The following is a 19,158-nucleotide window of genomic DNA, read 5'->3' on the forward strand; positions in this document are numbered from 1 at the left end:
ACATGGTGGGTTTTTTACCTCTCTCTTTACTATGCTGAAAAGGGACGTGGGTGGCACTGTGGGTTAAACCACAGAGCCCAGGACTTGCCGATCAGAAGGTCAGTGGTTCGAATCCCCGTGACAGGGTGAGCTCCTGTTGCTCAGTCCCTGCTCCTGCAAACCTAGCAGTTCGAAAGCACGTCAAAGTGCAAGTAGATAAATAGGTACCACTCTGGCGGGAAGGTAAACGGCGTTTCCGTGCGCTGCTCTGGTTTGCCAGAAGCGGCTTAGTCATGCTGGCCACATGACCCGGAAGCTGTACACCGGCTCCCTCAGCCAATAAAGCGAGATGAGTGCCGCAACCCCAGAGTCGGCCACGACTGGACCTAATGGTTAGGGGTCCCTTTACCTTACTATGCTGAATGAAAAAGCACTTAATCACATCATTACCTTGTTCAACCTAATATTTGTGTGAATCTGTTCCAGCTCAGTCTCCACCCACAGAGGACAGTCTCCACCCCTAGTTCCCAAACTCCTGGCTCTTTTAAACTTCCAAAGAACAGTGAAGCCATGAAATGAGAGGAATGCCAAGGGAGATTGCCAGGTCACATTCACAAAAATAATACACAATGGATGGACAGCAGCAGATAAGCATGGATGTGTCTCTCATAGCACACAGCAGGGACAATTCTCTTCTCCCCATTAGGGTGGTACCAGGTTCCAAGTGATATTCATGGTTTTTCAGAAAGAGAAATCACTGAGTTGCCAGATGTGAGAGCTTGTTCCTATGTGAATGTTAATGGGCGAGGTAATCATACTGATTTAAAAGAAGACCTTCTTTGGCTATCACCGGCTTTTTGTGATATGTTCAATGGTCCAAATTTGCCACCTGCAGTGGTAGGGAATGTTAATGAGCACTTAGCCATCAGTCCTTGCAATACCTGAATCCTGCAACTTAGGGTCCAGTTCTCCATACCCCTTTGAGTGCATATGGAAAATTAGTATGTCAGGGTTAACTGTTCAAGCCAAGCCTTTCCTCTAACAACTTGTTTTTGTTTTTTTTACGTGCGGGGAAATTTCCTTTTTTTTTGTATGGAGGGCATTGAACCACATTAGTCCCCTCTTGCAATTCAATATGATCATGTTACGTTACTTTCTGTGTGCAAGAACTGGGCCTTGTTTGTTGCTTATGGTAAGTTATAGCATACTACAACTTTACAAATGAATCTGCTGAAAGACCTCCTGGCTGGACCAGGTGGTGTACTTTGTTGCGATGAAGCTTTTCTAACTGTGTGGGTCCTGACGAGACCCATATTTATATAAGGTTTACATTCTATACATGGCAGGCAGAGAAGTCCGAGCCATACACAGAATCTTTAGGCTAACTCACAGCCAGTGTCCATACAGTTGCACACAAGTAAACCCAGCACCCGTGAGTTAAGATGTTCCTTTTTCAAAAAATGGCAGCAAAGAATTACTCGAGTGGGTCCTCTCTACTCTGGCTGTACTCAACACAGGCTGTATTCACACTATAACTTTAAAACACACTAGAAGCACATTTCCCCCCATTTAAGAATTCTAGGTACTATAATTTACCCCTCACAGAGTTACAATTTCTAGCAACTCTTAACAGACTAGTGCCTAGATTTCTTTCAGGGGAAGAATATGCTTGAAAGGTATAGCATGTGCAAATTTGGTTGTATGGTTTTTCATTCCCCCAACCTCATCCCTATAAAAGCAGCCACTTGAGAACTGGAGTTTTGAGGGTTGCCTTAATGGAGCTTCTTAACTGGCCATTTCCCCATTCAAAATGGCCCTCCCCTGGCTGTTTCTGCCACACAGAAGGAAAGGATAACCATATACCGTATTTTTTGCTCTATAAGACTCACTTCCCCTCCTAAAAAGTAAGGGGAAATGTGTGTACGTCTTATGGAGCAAATGCAGGCTGCGCAGCTATCCCAGAAGCCAGAACAGCAAGAGGGACTGCTGCTTTCACTGCGCAGCGATCCCTCTTGCTGTTCTGGCTTCTGAGATTCAGAGTATTTTTTTTCTTATTTTCCTCCTCCAAAAGCTAGGTGCGTCTTGTGATCTGGTGCGTCTTATAGAGCGAAAAATACGGTATATTTCCCTTACAAGTGGAAACATCCCAGAGGCACAGGAAGCAATGTTGAGCAGGAAAGCACCTGAGCAGTTTCCTTTGCAGCCTCCAGGGCTACTCTGGGTCAGAAACTACCACTGAAATACTACTAATGGAGCATTACATGTTATGGGGGCCTCAGGTCAAACCGAATGCTTCATGTATTGAGGGAGGGGACACGCAAAAGGCCCTGGTCCCCATATCCCACAGGTAATGATATACTCAGGGCAGGTGTGTATGCACAAACACAGGTATCTATATAGGCAGGAAAACGTGTGTGTGACATTCATTGCTACAGCATTGGGCCTCGGGGCCCCTGGGTTTAAATATCTGCTACTCACAGACTGCTTTAGTCAAGTTGCACACTCTTGGCCTCAGTTTCTCCAGGAATAATGGTTTATCTTGTAGGTTTCTTGGGCGGGTTTAATACATCTCAGGGCTGCAAATACTCAGTATAATATGCGAGGGCCTGTATGTGTGCTAAAATGTGGCGCATATCCTTTCATTTAACAGAATGGGGGGAGCACAGAAAATACAGTGGTTGGTTTACATGTAATGGTGAGGTGGAGAGGTCAACACAGGGTTTCCTGAAAGTAGAGCCCTTTTCCCCATGTCAGAACAAACACAGTTCATGATAAATACCTGCTTTCACCATGAGGGCCCGCTCAAAATGAGAACTCCTCACAGTGAAACCAAGGGGGGTAAAATCCTCTCATGGGGACTTTACCACATCAGATAAGGAAAGGTAACATGTCAAAACGTGGGCCTTAGAGACTAAGGGCCAAGGTTAACATCAAGCACCTCAACATTATCATCCATTATTTGAGAGCAGGCCCTGTTGTTGTGTTAGATGGCTGAAGCCTTACAATTTGGGGAGAAGAAGCCCAGATGCGTTTTGCTTATTGCCCAAAGGCCCTCCTCCCGCAAGCCAACTAAGGAATGGAGAGCAAAGCGTTGCTGATGCCGGCACTGATGGATGCGTGGAGAGAAGCGATGGCGCAGATGAGATCTTCTTGGTCGAGAGGGGCCTCCGCAAGAGAGCTGGTTCAGCCACCCACATGATCATTGCAAGCAGGGAGTGCGGGATGAAGGCGATGCGGAGGATGGGATGGAGGGGATGAGCGATGAAGGGGGTGGCGGCAAGGGGTGGTGCTTAGATGCCCTGCTGAGCCGGATCATACCTTCCTCTGCGAATGTTCCTTTGCAAGCCGAGGAGAGAGAAGGAAAGAGAGAGAGGGGGACGGGGGTTAGCAGGTAACTTCAGCTGGGTACACCGTGGCCTAACTGCCTCAAGTCTTCGTGCCGCATGCCATGGTCGGTAATGCAAAACCCAGCCACGCATGCAACATCTTCCTTACCATCCAGGACAGCTTTTGTGCAGAGATCTACCACCACTATTCTTCTTAGCTGACATAGCTCCTGCCGGAACTTTAAAAGGGCCTTGGGAAGGCCAAGAAAGGAGGAACAGATTCGCTGGGATCTCCCCTGCGGCACACACGTTAGTCACACAAGGGCCTCAAGTACAAAGTCAATGTTTGTGCTGAATTTCTAATATTGGGTATGAGCTTCTTAAAGCATGTTTCTAGCCCTCAGCAGCAAGTTAAAGGAGCATCTTAAAAACAGGTAGCAATTGGAGAACAGAAGAAATGTGGTCAAAGCTGCCACTATATTAAGGAGAGGGGATTTCCCACACAGCAAAGGTTTTATGGTTTCCTTCAGCCCTCTGCTGAGGCACACCCTTTTCTTTTTCTTACCACCTTCACCCCATAGTTCTAGTAAGGAAAGAATCCGAATATGACCACCAACCCTTTCCTCAAAGCACATTTTGATCATCTCATGGCATATTCTCCTCTAAAAAAAGAAAAGCTCTGAAAAACAACAATTCAAAATGCTTGAGAAGTATATAACCGAGGAATGTGTTAGAGAGAGACTTGAAGATGCTCGTAATTCCAGAGAAGAAATTGCAGACCTGGAGAGAAGGTGGTCAGCTATTTTAGCTAGAAACCAGAGGGCCAAGAGGGCATTCCACTCCTCCCCACTCTCTCCCTCATCCCAGCGTCCAGAACAGCAGTTTGGCTGGGTCTGTTGTGCCTTGCTTTCCAATGCAGTAGTGTAGACAGGCAGGCGCATACAACATACAAATATCAGCAATTATTTTTGTGGGTGGGGGAGATTTGAGGTGGGGGTTTGAGTGGGTTACAGTTCACTTTGTAGGAGCCAACTCTGAGGTCCCTGCAGCTCGTGCCTTCGGAATTTGCTTAGTAGAGGATGGCACCTGCCACAAGTTTCCGGACTCTATTATCCCCCATCCCACCTCCATGCCAACACCCCCTCCCTCCAGCCACCATCTCCTTAAAGCCAGTATTTTGAGTCATGCGACTGTTATTTCAGACACTCCTCTTTCACTCATGCAAGTGTCAGTCCATGCAGAACATCAAACAGGGAGCCTGGTGTGGATCAGAGAGGAAGAGTGTGACTCCCCAATACATTCTTTGTTTACCCCAACACCACCAGCAGCCCCCCCCCCGGTCAGCCCACCTCCTGAATGCTGCCATTAACCCCCAGTCCCCAATGCTGAATAACTGCTTCCCCCCAAACAGCCCCACCCTCCCAAAGCAGACAGTGATCTGTAGCTAAGCCCATGTCTAGATGACCTAACGCCAAGTGACCCTTCTACCCAAAGCAAAACCACAGGGTGCTGGACCCACAATTTTCCCCCGCAGTAATATGCTGCAGGTCAACTGGGTGAAAAAGCCCGGTTTGTTAGGTGAGAGGGCAATGGACAGAGGTTAAAGAGGATGCAAAGGCCCCAATTCAGAGCAATGCTGGTGGCAGTTAAAAGTGTGCAGGTACATACACTCCTAAGACAGATTTTTAAGAACTCGGGTGGGAGATGACAGCACTTACAGCCCTCCCAAACTCCTACAAGCCCATGTTCATGTGGGGGCAGGACACAGATCCTGCTCCAGCTGCTGCAAGTACAGGCAAACTGCCTGAAATGGTTCAGGAGGGAAAGCGAATGGCATATCAAAAGCTGCAATTGTACCAGTGTACCCCAGCCCGGTAACCGATTCCATTTGAAAGCTCCCTAAGACCAATTCATATTCTGCCTTTACAGGTGGCAAAGTAACACCGGAAAGCAATTTTAACACATCATACATGGTGAACGTTTTGTTCTGGTGTGCCCCCATGCATCAGGAGCTGGGCTTCACCACATCAGTCCGCCCCCATCCCCACCACTCCCAGTGTGGCTCTCTACACAAGAGGGTGCCTTCCGTTCTCCATAACATGCGCCGTGCAAAATGCATTGAGGGTTAAAGAGTAAGTCTGACAAGTGGGCTCAGGAGCAGACCTGAAACGCTCTCTAAAGTTGCGGCCACAACTGGGCTGGAGGTGGAGTCAAAAAGGCCTCCATCAACTGATATTCTCCGAGGCTTGGTGCCTTTCTCTGCTTTCCCTTAGCCTGCAGCCCAGGCTTGTCACATTTCCCTGCTGCAGCCAACCCCTATCTGTCTGAGGGTGGATACAGACTACCAGTCGGCACCCCATTTTGCATGGCAATAAGCCCCATGTGCAAACCTTCCTTTGCCACCCTTCCCCTTGCACCGACAGCTACTTCCTGGGATGGTTGAGGAGTCTCCTGAAGGGCAGGGGAGGAATCTTAACCAGGCTCTCAGATCAATCCCCGGCTCCTCCTTTTCTGACTGAAGGTTCTGCAGAGAAGGAACTGGCCACAGGGTGTCGATCCATCAGGTAAGACCGATCCCTGTCTCCAGTCCAGGCAAATGTCCAGACCACCCCCAGGAATGCGCCGTACCTTCCCTACACTACCAAGTGAAGGAGTTAGCAAGTGGCCTTTCCACAACAACGCCACCGGAAATCCGTGGTCGTATGAATCCACCCTGAGAAAAACGGCAAAAGCTGAACTTGGTAGGGGGGTGGGACATGCCTCAGCTCAACGCCCCCCCCCTTCCCCAGAGCTGAGTGCAGGCACCAAAGGAGCTCACTGCAAAGGGCACCTGGAGCAGAACATGCGAGAGAGCTCCCCCCCCCAGGCAAAACAGTGCAGGGGAGCACTATTTGAATGGCACAGCATGCGCAAGTCCACGCTGCTTACTTAAATCCCCATCCGGTGCCGCCCAGGACGATAGCCGCCACCAGGATTGCTCCAGCGATGGAGCCAATGATGATGTTGGTTCCGCTGGGACCTGCAGAGGAAGAGGGGACAAAAAATATATATATACAGTGGTGCCCCGCAAGACGAATGCCTCGCAAGACGGAAAACTCGCTAGACGAAACAGTTTTCCGTTTTGGAGGTGCTTCGCAAAACGAATTTCCTATGGGCTTGCTTCGCAAGACGACAATGTCTTGCGAGTTCCTGCTGGCTTTTTTCCCTCCCCCCCCCTTTTTCTAAGCTGCTAAGCCGCTTATCAGCTGATCCGATCAGCAGATAAGCCGCTAAAAGCCGCTAATAACGCTAATCCGCTAATCTGTCAATGGGCTTGCTTCGCAAGACAAAAAAACCGCTAGACGAAGAGAATCACAGAACGGATTCTTTTCGTCTTGCGAGGCACCACTGTACGTATTGTGAGGTTACAACCATAGGTGAATGGCAGAACATTTGCCTTGCATATAGAAGGTCCTCATTTAAATCACCAGCATCTCCAAGTAGAGCTGGGAGAGTCCTCAGTCTGAAATCCAGGAGATATGCTGCCAATCCATGTAGACAATACTGAGTTAGATGGACTAATGTTCAGATTCAGTATAAGGCAGCTTCCTCCCCATGTTCCTATGAAAAGGGGAGGTCCAACAATATGGGTACTTGACTGACAGAGCCCGGATTAGGTAGGGCCTGAATCAGAAAGAGGGGGCAGCCAGTCTGACCTGATAAGAGAGAAATGCAGGCTTAAAGAAAACGGTGGGTGTAAGAACGCTTGGCTTTAATCTGAGCGTTTAGATTGACAAGCAAAATAAGAGGTGGCTTTCAAAGAACTGAAGCTGCATGATTCTGGGACAGTCTTCCAAAAACAGCTGTGGGAGAAAAGAACCAGAGTGATGACCTCCTTCTACGGGTCAACAATAGAAAGTGTCCTTTCATACTGCATCACGGTGTGGTATGCTAGTTTGACATCATCTGACAGGAAGTGCCTACAGAGGGTGGTGAATACAGCACAAGGTATTATGGGCTGTCCCGTGAATCCACTGGATGAAATAGCGGAAGAACGTTGCCTCAGGAGAGTGAGGAAAATTCTCAGGGATGATTCATACCCTGGCCGGCACTTTCTTGATCTCTTGCCCTCAGGCAGAAGATATAGAAGCATGACTAGTCGCACCAACAGGGTAAAGAACAGCTTCTATCCGTGGGCTGTTAGGCTGCTGAATGAAAAGATAACAACAGGGCAACTGACTTTCGGGTTTGGTGGGTGTGCGTCAGTAAACAAGGGGAATTGAGACTAAGAGAGCTGAGTGGGGGGTGCACGTGTAATCTCACTGTATACAAGTTGTGCAAGTGACAATAAAGTATTTCAGTTTCAATATGTACTCAGGTTTCTCCCAAAGGTTTGATGTTTTTGTATTCCTCCCTTAATTTAGAATGTGATAAATAAAACAAGGCATGTGGAAGCCAACAGCAGATTCGAGAAAGGGCTTTGGGATCTTCAGAGAGAACACAGAGGAGGGTCTCTGCTAAGGGTCTAAGGACCACCACATTTGCAATTTTGATTTGCAAGTGCATGAGATAAGTTTCTGGTCACCTTTAAGAGAATCTCGACCTGCAAACTTACCCTTGTACTTTTCTGTCTCCCCTGTGGGCTTTGGATCTGGGATGGGGTCATAGACACTGCAGTCCTTTCCTGTCCAGTCAGGATAGCAGATGCATTGGCCCTCATTGCTGCAGACCTATAACCAACAAAGAAGCTGCATGCTTTGGTCCTTGAAGATGTTCTTCTGATGTTTGGTTAGTATCCTAAAAATGCCTGCTTGAGCTGCTTTCGGAAGAAGCAAGTTGCTTTCCCCTATGGTGGCGTGGACACAGTTACAAGATGAAATGGGGAAAACAAATTTAAATCCCCCAACCACATTAAAAAAGAAGCCAAAGCATTGTTTTCTAGCCTTTTCCCCCATGGCGGGGAGAGACCATTTCTGAATGAGATTATTCTCAAATAAATTAAATGCATCCATCACTTTCGATTTTGCCATCATGTAACACACCATATTACACTCATAGAACGTAATTGTTAAACGTATGGACTGGGTCATGATGACATCCATTTTGATCCATACTTTCCAACTTCAGAAAAGGCTAAAGGCTCCCTCTCAACCCTCCAGTTTCAAAATCATTGTCCCCAAGACTTGGCCCCTGGAGGAAACTGGAGCAGATGGCTCTATATTTGCCTCTGTGCAGACCGTCCTGCTAAGCATATGCTAAGAGCAAGGCACTTGTTCGCAAGTTGTACCCCGTGGTCAAAGCAGATCTGGCCACCCCAGCTGCCTGGACAGGTGCTGAAGTTAAAGGCGGATACAGGAAGGCATTTGTGGTCAAGACACAGCATGCTGGGTCCACAGGGCGTCCCGTCTTCCACGTAGCTCACATCTGTGCCATCCACAAGTTGAACATGGCCGCCCCTAGGAGAGGAAAAGAATAGTTCCACTGTGTGGGTGGAATACTTCATTGCTCCCACACATGAAAGAGACAAGGCTCTATAATTACAATGCCGATGGAGATAATGGGGGAGGGAGAGGAGCCTACCAGCAACTTCTTCTCACAATTCCTGTTGCTGCATCTCATGATGTACTGTGAGAGACACCTGCAATCCACATGGAAGCTGTGGTGGTGTGCCTGCAGGACTCTGCCAGCCAGACTTTGCTAATTTGCTGAGAAAAGAACACCGGGGAGGAAGTGTTTAACCCTCCCCCCACAGCAGATGGATCTAGATTGTGAGGCTCCACTAACCTGCAGTCAACGTAACGCTTCTGGTGATAGAAAGTCATGGTGGTGATCTCACCAAGAAGTTCGCCCATACGCGGAGAGCCTGTCACATTGGCGCAGAGGAGGTATCCACACAACACGTCTCTGAGTGCAGGGGGAGGAGAAAGAACCAGATAAGCTACGTAAAGAAGGGATTTTGCACCAACTTGTCGGCTGCAGTAGTGTGGTGGTCTGGCGCTGCGCATCGTAGGAAGGGGACACAGTGCATTCTGGGAAAGGGTGAAATCTGAGATTACTCACTGCTTGATGCAGGGCACCCAGCGGTTCCCCTCGCGCCCGCAATTCCCTCGCTCAGTGCCTTCAACATTCAGCTTCTCGTAGCAAAACCTTTCAGCTGAAGCTTGAGTCCCAGGGAGGAAAAGAAGAGGGAGGTATGACACACCAGAGAACATAACACACATAGACTCCATACTTCCCTGACCCAGCATTACATTCTCTGCAGAGCTACTCTTCTGAACAGCTGCTCATCAGGACTTCTAGCGAAAGCCAAAAACCCTGGGGGGTTTTGCTCCAAAAAGATTTTGCAAGGAAGGGTGTAATTCTACCATTGGTCTGAAGGTGGCGCTGGTGCCTTCAGATGACTGGCAGTTTGCAGTACAGTACTGTACTCATTTATTACTGTGACACTGGGAAGATCTCCATGGAACACAACTTTTTACCAGACTCAAAGCTGGTGAGGCCTTGGGGTTTATATTACCCGTCCAAAAATGTTGCTAGTATCATAAGATCCCAATCTAACAACAGCAGGACAAATGCAAAGCAGGTTGGGTATCTGGGGTTTTAGTTTTACACTCGGAGAGGCAAACCTTCATAACTGAATAGTCCACAGTTTAACCAGATTATGACAGTATATTTTGCTGCCACTATTGTGGCGACTGAGGTCAAGATGCTGCTTTCTTCGCTCTGCCCTTCTCCACTTTCACAATTTGGAAAACCAGGGTTTGGATTGTATGGAATCCCAGGGAATTATTCGCCTTATTTGTGGATGACACGTTCCTCTTTCTAGTTACAGGTAGGTAGCTGTGTTGGTCTGCCGTAGTCAAAACAAAATAAAAAAACTCCTTCCAGTAGCACCTTAGAGACCAACTAAGTTTGTTATTGGTATGAGCTTTCGTGTGGTATCTGAATAAGTGTGCATGCACACGAAAGCTCATACCAATAACAAACTTAGTTGGTCTCTAAGGTGCTACTGGAAGGAGTTTTTTTATTTTGTTTTGACGTTCCTCTTTGTTACAAACCCAGAATGATCTATCCCTACCTTGAAAGTTCTCATCAATGATTTTGGACACCTCTTAGGATATAGCACTTACTGGTCTAAATCAGCAGCTTGAGTCATTCAGGGGCATTTGTTCCTCAGTCACCTCTGCATGTTGTGAACTGTGATCTGGATTGCAAGTGTTAACCTAAGTGAGGCTACTAGTGGATAGGTCTGTGATCGGACAAGGAGCTGGACTACGGTATACCAAGCTTGCAAGTCCATTGGAGGCCTTCTAAGGATATCTTGGTACAAAGCTTTTTTTGCAAGTCAGTGCCAGTTTCAGAGAGCATCCAACTTAAGCAACCCAGACTGTTAACTACAAATTAAGCCCCTCTTACATCGTGCCAAACAAGAACAGCATGTCTGGTCTTTAGCTGTGGTGTAGCCCCGACTATTTCATTAGACTAATGTTGCGGAATGCTGCAAAGCCCTTGACCTCTGCTCTTGACTTGGCACTGGAAAAATCAGGATACAAGATGGAATCAGAACCAGCCAGAGAAAGAGATTGGCTGGGTATTACTGAGAAACTAGCCTATAGATGGATGAGTTTGAAGACTCTCTCTCTCCCTCTGTCTCGCAATTAAATTTTGCATGTTAGCATCTCTTGGGGGGGGGGGCAATGACAGGGAAGGCTGAAGATGCTGCTATCTGTTCATCAGTGATTTTGCTGGTACTGAACCCTCATCAGCCTTTCAGCCCTTGGCATGGCCGCAGGATCATCTTATGTTGTCCCTCATTGACTCAAGCCATTAACCACCTCCAGCTAAGGTTGCTAGGTCTATAACCTCCTGGCCAGAACTCATACAATATGCCTCTCACCCTAGTTGTACCCCACCGCCAGCAAAAGAGAGCAGTGGGGCAAGAGAGTGGGTATCAAAATGAGAGGTGATACAGCTCCATACATCCTCCTTGCCCTGCTCCTTTTAAAGCCACAGGAAGAGCCTTCAGGAAGAGCACCTGGTGGCGTTATGCAGGTAGGGTGGCTGTTCTGTCTTCCCAAAGCTGCGTATTGCTGTCACTTACAGAGATGGGGAGTTTGGTGTGATGCAGGCACACCGGCAGGAAGGGATGGGTCCTACTGCTGCACCCACACCACACCAAAGCTCCCAGTGCCCTGTGCTTCCCCATCTTGGTAAGCAGCAGCAATGCACATCATTGGGAAAACAGGAGCAAAGCAGTTCTACCTGCACATCTTCCACGGCCATTGTTGTTGTTTAGTCGTTTAGTCATGTCCGACTCTTCGTGACCCCATGGACCAGAGCACGCCAGGCACTCCTGTCTTCCACTGCCTCCCGCAGTTTGGTCAGACTCATGTTTGTAGCTTCGAGAACACTGCCATTAGTGCCTCCCTCTTGCCAGCATACATCACCCACTGATGTTATGGGGACGTAGTGGCAACATGAAACCAGGCTTCGCTACAGCATCCCCCACCCATCTGAGTGACCAAGAGCACTACTTACCACGATCCCACAATGCACTGCACTGGCGGTCCCTGGTTTTACAACGGCCTCCATAGCACCGGCCCTGCGCAGGAGAAAGTCAGAGTTGTTAGAGATTCACAAGATCCTTACTTGATCATATGCCTCCGTGGACAAATAGAAGGCTCTAATGTATGGGGCCTGGGAGTGCAGATTCAGCTACTCAGGTCTCTGCATTGCTAAGGTTGCATAGAGTAGCTATTCTACACAGCAGAGGTCTGGATAATTTGGGGTCGCTATGAATAAACTAGAATTTCCCCAAGCAATTTCCTTTTCTCCATATTTGGAGCCAATGTAACTTCCTTTAGCATAAATTAATGGGTAGGGAGACAAGAAGCTGCATTCCCAGGAAATCTTAACACACTGGGAGCCTGACCAGCATGAAAAGCTTGCTGCTTTCAGAGCAGAAGGGAGTAGACACAAATAAAGGTCTGTCCTGCTGATCAGTTTCGTCTGATAATATAACAATCAGATGCAAGCTGCATCATGCTCAGGGGACTTGACTCATCACACTCTTGATTTCCTCCCTACTCTCAAGCCGTACAATATATGGCCACTCTACAAAGATACGATTTCCCTGTCCATTCTATGGGACATTATTATTTCTAACAGAAGCTAGCAGTGAGCTCCTTCTGTGGGCTGTGTCAGTCTCTACACTGAGATGACTTTTGTACTTTTCTGAATTGCCTATAAGTGAATATTTCACCAAAGCTGGCTTTCCCCTATCACAGTGGTGCACTGCTAGGAGAAATTGTGCCTAGCAGAATTTCCACCCGCTATGCAACCCTTAAAAGGCACAGGCACATTTCTCTGGCAGTGGGTGCAACAGCTTTAACCATAAATTCATTCCCTTGCTTTCCTTCCCTGGTGCTGCAACTGACCAGGGTTTGTCCAGCCTGCGCATGGCAAAGGCACATGGATGCAACTGACTATGGGTGCAGCTATGCCCCTCACTGGCAGTAATGCCAGGGACATCACACCCAAGTGCGAAGCTGAGATACCAACCTTACCTGTTCATTGTCACAAAAATAGCCATCCTGCTTGTGCAAATTGGGTGGGCACTATGGAGCAAAGAAAAAAATACAGAGAGAGGGGAAAGACAAACATAAATATTCAATATAGAACAAGACAAGATTCTTCACAGCTCAAGAGTCACTAAATTAACCAGTTCTCCACATAGCTAGGATTGGAGGATAGGGCATCCAGATTAGCTTGAGAGCTTCCTGCCAGAATTTGGCTCATGTGCATCTCATTTTGGAAATGAAAGCCCGAGAGAATCAGATCTTGGAGGTGCAGGAGGTATCTCCTGGTGTTCAAAAGGGAGGTGGTTTGACTGGAACCCTGAAGTGCATCTTCCTGATCCTCCTGACCAGATCTTTGCCTGGTAACTTGCCCATCTCACCTGGCTGGAGTCACCTGTGCAGGTTTCAGGGATGTCACACTCATTCACGGGATCTCGGCAGGTTACACCCCGCGGCTCATACTGCAGGGTGCGAGATGGGAAAGAAGCAAAAGATTTAATACTGGCTGGTAAGGAAAGGGAACAGGCAGAAACATCTTCCCACATTTCTTGCTCTGTGTCCTGGCTGTTAAGTTGCGGGTGAACATATCAGACGACACAGCGATTCTTCAAACAGCTCTTGTTTATTCAGAAGCCAGAACAGAACTGAACTGAAGGGCTCAGTCAGCCTGCTTATATAGAGCTCCAGTACCTTGTTACTGTAACAACTTTCTAAAACTACTCAATCACTGAACGTCACTTTCGATCCTTCATTTGCATAACTATCTACAGTATCCCCCTGCTGGCCCAGGGTGAGAACTTCAGTACATAACACTGGCCTTGGAGGTGAGGGGAAGCATGGCTCCGCAGTCTACTCAAACACTCCTTTCCCAACCATTCTCAATGCAGAAAGAGAAATATTGCCTGCACTCTCCCTGGAGCAGCATGGCTTGCTGCATTCGTGATCTCACTTCTTTTGATAGAAAAGAATAATGAGAGCAGCACTGGCAACTTCCTGCAGTTGCTTGTACATCTGTTTACCGAATGTTCATCCAGGTTTGTTTGCATAAAACAACACCGGCTATTTATTGAAAATTCCTTCTGCTCTGATTGCAGGGAGGTGAGGTGACATTGTTATCCCACACATTCCAGTGCATTTTCCTGACACTTTGCTTATTGCAAAAAGTTTTTGAAGTGGGTTTGTCATGCAAGACCACCAAATCAACTATCAACTTGAATCCAGTGGTGGAGAATGTCCAAACACCACCCGGGGCCAGGGAACGCCCCTGAGGGGGGCAGGGCACAGAGAGAGCTGGCTACAGCTTGCCTTGCATTCTCACTTGTGCACCCGCAGCCTCTCCCACCCCACCTCCCCGGCCAGGCTTGACCCAGGGGGTGGAGGACCCATGGCTGCGCACATTGTGTGCCCGCAACTTCTCTCTGCCCCTTGGGCCAGGCTTGACATGGGAGATGGAGGAGGCATGGCTGGGTGCCTTACGCACCCGAAGCCTCTCTCCGCTGCTGTGTAGCTGCATGTGCCCCAACCCAGGCGAGGGGCGGCAGCTCTCTGCCACCGACTCTCCACTTCACCCCCGGGTCAGAGGTACAATACGATACAATACAATAATCTTTATTGTCATTGTCCCATACAGAACAACAAAATTGAAAAAAAAATCTACATCAGACATTCAAAAACCAACAAGCCTGCTATCCCAACTATCCCAGCCTGGTTAGCCCCTAAAAACTCTGATACCCCCATAATTGAATACAATATACTCCCATAGAGACTACCTTAAAGGGACCCCTGACCATTAGGTCCATTCGTGGCCGACTCTGGGGTTGTGGCGCTCATCTCGCTTTACTGGCCGAGGGAGCTTCCAGGTCATGTGGCCAGCATGACTAAGCCGCTTTTGGTGAACCAGAGCAGTGCACGGAAACGCTGTTTACCTTCCCGCCGGAGTGGTACCTATTTATCTACTTGCACTTTGACGTGCTTTCGAACTGCTAGGTTGGCAGGAGCAGGGACTGAGCAACGGGAGCTCACCACGTTACACTACCTTACACTGCGTTTAAAACTAAAATTGAATTTGGATAGAAACTGTTTCTCAGGCAGCTAGTCCTAGTCTTTATAACCCTGTACCTTCTTCCAGAAGGGAGAAGCTGAAAGAGATCATTTCCGGGGTGTGCACTATCCTGCACTATCTCTGCAGCTTTCTTATGGCACCTGGAAGCATAGATTTGATCCAAGGTGGGAAGAGTGCACCCAATTATTCTCTCCGTAGTCTTTACAACTTTGGACAGCATTGTTTTTCCCCTGAGCCGGAAGTGGAGCAGCACAAAAGGAAGCTGCCTCCGCAGCTCCAGAGTCAGGCTCTGATGGGAGGCTGTTGCAGGGGCACCTAGTCAAGCATCCTTCAGAAAATGCGCTCAGGGTGACCAGCCCCCCCAGGCTACGCCACTGTCTGAATCTGCCAGGAAGTGACTGAATCCTAGCCAAAAATAGTGACAGTCTGGAAGCACCCAAAGAGTCAAGTGGTTGCAGAAAGACTCACCTCATGCCTAGAACCCACAGTAATACCTAGAGCTGGACTTTTTTAACACAACATGTTGGGGTTCAATCCCTGTGAATAGTCTAGAAGCTGCTATAAGAAAGCTGAAGCTAAGCAGTTGTGGAGTAGACTAACGACCTGGAAAGGGGAGTGTGTCACATACACATACGTACACATGCATGATGTATGTGTGTATGATATGCATGTGATGTATGATGCCTTATCTGCTTGGATTTATTTTGTAGAAAACCACAGACAATTGTGCAATAAAAATTCATGCCTCACATGGGCAGTGCCCACTGTGCTTTGGCCTAGTTTGCAGCACGCCCACAGGCACAGCTGATTTTTCATCTGCTGCAGAGTTCCTTAAAAAGGTGCCTCGCTTAAAACTAGTGCCAATTAGACTCCGAGTGGAGCTTATGCCCGTGGGAACACCTCCCCCCCCCGCCTCACCACTGCTGCCAATCTCACCCACTTACCTTGCACCCTCGGCAGCACAAGCCATCACTGCACATAGCATCGTGCGTCAATGTGCATTTCTTGCAGCAGTTCCCCCCACCTTTGGAGCACTCCTTCAAGGGGGCAAAGCAGAGAGAGAGAGAGAGAGAGAGAATAGCCAGGTGTTAACTTCGCTGGGAATTTTGGATCAGAGCTGGTACAAACCCTGTCTAACAATGGGTGCCTTGAATTCTGAACTGGGCCATTTGTGTTGAGACTGGAGACTGCCAGGTTCCTCCAAGGAGAATTTTGCCATGTGTCCCAGTCTCCACCTCAGTGCTTTAGTGATGCAGTATCTTCCAGGCACAATTTCTTGCCCTTAAAGGCACAGTAACCTCAGGGTCTGGGGCCCACAAAATAAACACTGACATTATGTGTGTTCACCTTTGCCTCGTCTGTTTTCCTAACCTCTACCACTACTTTCAGGGACACGGGTGCGCCAACCTAGCAGTTTGAAAGCACGTCAAAGTGCAAGTAGATAAATAGGTACCGCTCCGGCGGGAAGGTAAACGTTGTTTCCGTGCGCTGCTCTGCTTTGCCAGAAGCGGCTTAGTCATGCTGTCCACATGACCCAGAAGCTGTATGCCGGCTCCCTCGGCCAGTAAAGCGAGATGAGCGCTGCAACCCCAGAGTCGTCCGCAACTGGACCTAATGGTCAGGGGTCCCTTTACCTTTACCTTACCACTACTTTCTGTCCCCACTCACTATCTACTGTCCCCCCTCTATGGCAGATAACCTTCCACAAGTCTGTGCTCTCCAGATATTTTGGAGCCCCAGTCAGCTGCCCATGCCAAGTCTTTCACCAAGTTCCTGAAATACCCCAGCCTTCTGAAATAATATGAGGGGCTCATAAGCATGCAGAAGGCAGGACTGAATAAGAGCCCCAAGTCCAGCAATGCCATTCCCCCGTCACCCCACCTCCACCCACATGGCAGTTTCAGCCCCACTTGACACTTACCGCCAGAGACCCACAGTCACATTCTTCTCCTGCCTCTACAAATCCATTACCACATTCAGGAGGATCAAGGAGCTGTAACAACGGGGGGGGGGGGCAGAAAAGAAATTAAATCTTTAGCGGCCTCCAAGCCATCTTCTCATTTTGCATGTATACCTTGATATTCTACGCCCCACTTCCTTTTTGCACTAGGCCAAAACTGACCCCCCCCCCATTTCATGGCCCCATTTTGAGGGAATGGAGGAGGCTTGCTTTTAGAGTAGAGATGGAAGCGGCATTTTTTTGTTAAGTTATCCTTCCATAAACTAAATTTCTCCACTGCTGCACCAAGTGGCAGCCTAGCTGACCACTGATTTCTTGCATTGACACTGTGCTGCTTGCAATGACGGAGCAATCTAGTTTGCAAATTAAAAATTTAACACGGCCCAGGAAAGCCCTTCCAAAAGTATCATCAGCAGATGGCCAGGATTCAATCTTCAAATATTTCATGAACATAAGAAGTTATGTCTACGGTGATGCTGCCGGGTTGAACATTATAAAAGAATTAACAGGTTTCTTTCTATTGATTTTTGAAGGGAGCAAGGAGAAGAAATAAAAAAGGACCAATTTATGCCCTTCTGACCATCAGATAAATGTGTGTGTGTGAGAGAGAGAAAGCAACTAGCCCCTAGCACATGGCTGTCTCTCCTTTCCACTTGTGCCACTTTAGTCCCCCCTTCCCCAAATAATGTTACTGAAGAGATGCCCTATCTCAGGGATGTCCAACAGGTCGATCGCGATCTACTGGTTGATCCCTGCGAGGTTTTGGTCGATCACGGTCGATTGCTGGCCTCCTTCCAACCCCAACCCCTCTCCCCGCCCTCCATTGTTGGAGAATGGAAGACGGAGTTTACAAACTGAGGCTGTCCCCCCCCCCCACCAGCAATCCTTCGGTGAGTTACTGTTTCTCTTTGACCCTTAATGTAAAAACATTGTGCCCCCCCCAAAAGCTAAACATGCCTCCCAAACCCCCTAAAAATGGGGCTTTTCCCCTCCATAAAAAAAGCTGAACAACTTTGACCTGAACCCCTAAAAAATGGGGGTAGATCACTGCCAGTTTTAAATTCTGTGAGTAGATCACAGTCTCTTGGAAGTTGGCCACCCCCATCGTAGCCCAATGTGTTTCAAGTTGGTTGTAGCAGTTTTGCACAAGACACAGTCAAAAGAGTGTGAGGCCCACAAGAGTACTTGCCAGTATAAGCATAAATGAGTAAGACAGTGGAAGTGCGCACCCCATAAGCAGCTCTGGGCCCCGACTTCACTAGAAATCTGTGGTCTTTGAGGTGCACTAGCACCATATCTGACTCAAATGCTTCACTTCTATGCAAGTCCATCTCATCTCTGCTGCCTCCACACCAAACTTTGCCAACAGAACTTGAGCTATGTATCCCCAAATAATTTTGGGGTCACCCCAAATCATACACTCGCAACACCAATAGAATGTACCCTATGCCACATCCTAACATTGTGGCTGGACAATGCTATATGAAGCCGCTGGAAGAGATCATCAGGGGTTTGGACTGGGTGTTCATCAGTATGCAGATGACACCCAGCTCTACCTCGCCTTTAAATCAGAACCAGTGAAGGTCTTGTGTGAGTGCCTGGAGGCGGTTGGAGGATGGATGGCGGCTAACAGATTGAAGTTGAATCCTGACAAGACAGAAGTACTGTTTTTGGGGTCGGGCGGGTGTGGGGGATTCCCTGTTCCTGAATGGGGTAACTGTGCCTCTGAAGGACCAGGTGCGCAGCCTGGGAGACATTTTGGACTCACAGTTGTCCATGGAGGCACAGGTTAATTCTGTGTCCAGGGCAGCTGTCTACCAACTCCACCTGGTACGCAGGCTGAGCCCCTACCTGCCTGCGGACTGTCTCGCCAGAGTGGTGCATGCTCTAGTTATCTCACGCTTGGACTACTGCAATGCGCTCTACGTGGGGCTACCTTTGAAGGTGACCCGGAAACTGCAATTAATCCAGAATGCGGCAGCTAGGCTGGTGACTGGGAGTGGACGCCGGGACCACATAACACCGGTTCTGAGAGATCTGCATTGGCTCCCACTACGTTTCCAAGCACAATTCAAAGTGTTGGTGCTGACCTTTAAAGCCCTAAACGGCCTCGGTCCTGTATACCTGAAGGAGCGTCTCCACCCCCATCGTTCAGCCCGGACACCCAGAATGGTTGGGGAAACTCAGCCAGATGGGCGGGGTATAAATAATAAATTTTTATTATTATTATTGGAGGAAGCCGAGTGTCTGGACCTATTTCACTCTGATCTCAAG

The 19,158-nt window shown here is 48.3% G+C and overlaps 1 protein-coding gene across 6 annotated transcripts in view; it reads right to left on the minus strand.

Moving 5' to 3' along the window:
- The window catches only part of ADAM11 (ADAM metallopeptidase domain 11), a gene marked incomplete at its 3' end in the record, with an annotated part of 84,861 nt that overhangs the window by 8,214 nt on the left and 57,489 nt on the right, over positions 1-19,158 (minus strand). For 2 of the 6 annotated variants that reach the window (XM_082194830.1, XM_082194834.1), the window contains 11 exons: positions 16,846-16,917; positions 15,869-15,961; positions 13,243-13,323; positions 12,851-12,901; positions 11,823-11,886; positions 9,345-9,444; positions 9,069-9,188; positions 8,572-8,740; positions 7,900-8,014; positions 6,234-6,324; positions 1,223-3,315 (listed from right to left, as the gene is read on the minus strand). In XM_082194830.1, the coding sequence (XP_082050956.1) occupies positions 3,270-3,315; positions 6,234-6,324; positions 7,900-8,014; positions 8,572-8,740; positions 9,069-9,188; positions 9,345-9,444; positions 11,823-11,886; positions 12,851-12,901; positions 13,243-13,323; positions 15,869-15,961; positions 16,846-16,917 (1,002 nt within the window). Of the gene's footprint in view, positions 1-1,222; positions 3,316-6,229; positions 6,325-7,899; positions 8,015-8,571; positions 8,741-9,068; positions 9,189-9,344; positions 9,445-11,822; positions 11,887-12,850; positions 12,902-13,242; positions 13,324-15,868; positions 15,962-16,845; positions 16,918-19,158 lie in introns of those variants that run through there. The other 4 variants (XM_082194832.1, XM_082194831.1, XR_014212798.1 and 1 more) reach the window with 3 other exon arrangements.

Source organism: Podarcis vaucheri, assembly GCF_965113315.1.
Source record: "Podarcis vaucheri genome assembly, chromosome: 13".
NCBI lineage: Eukaryota > Metazoa > Chordata > Lepidosauria > Squamata > Lacertidae > Podarcis > Podarcis vaucheri.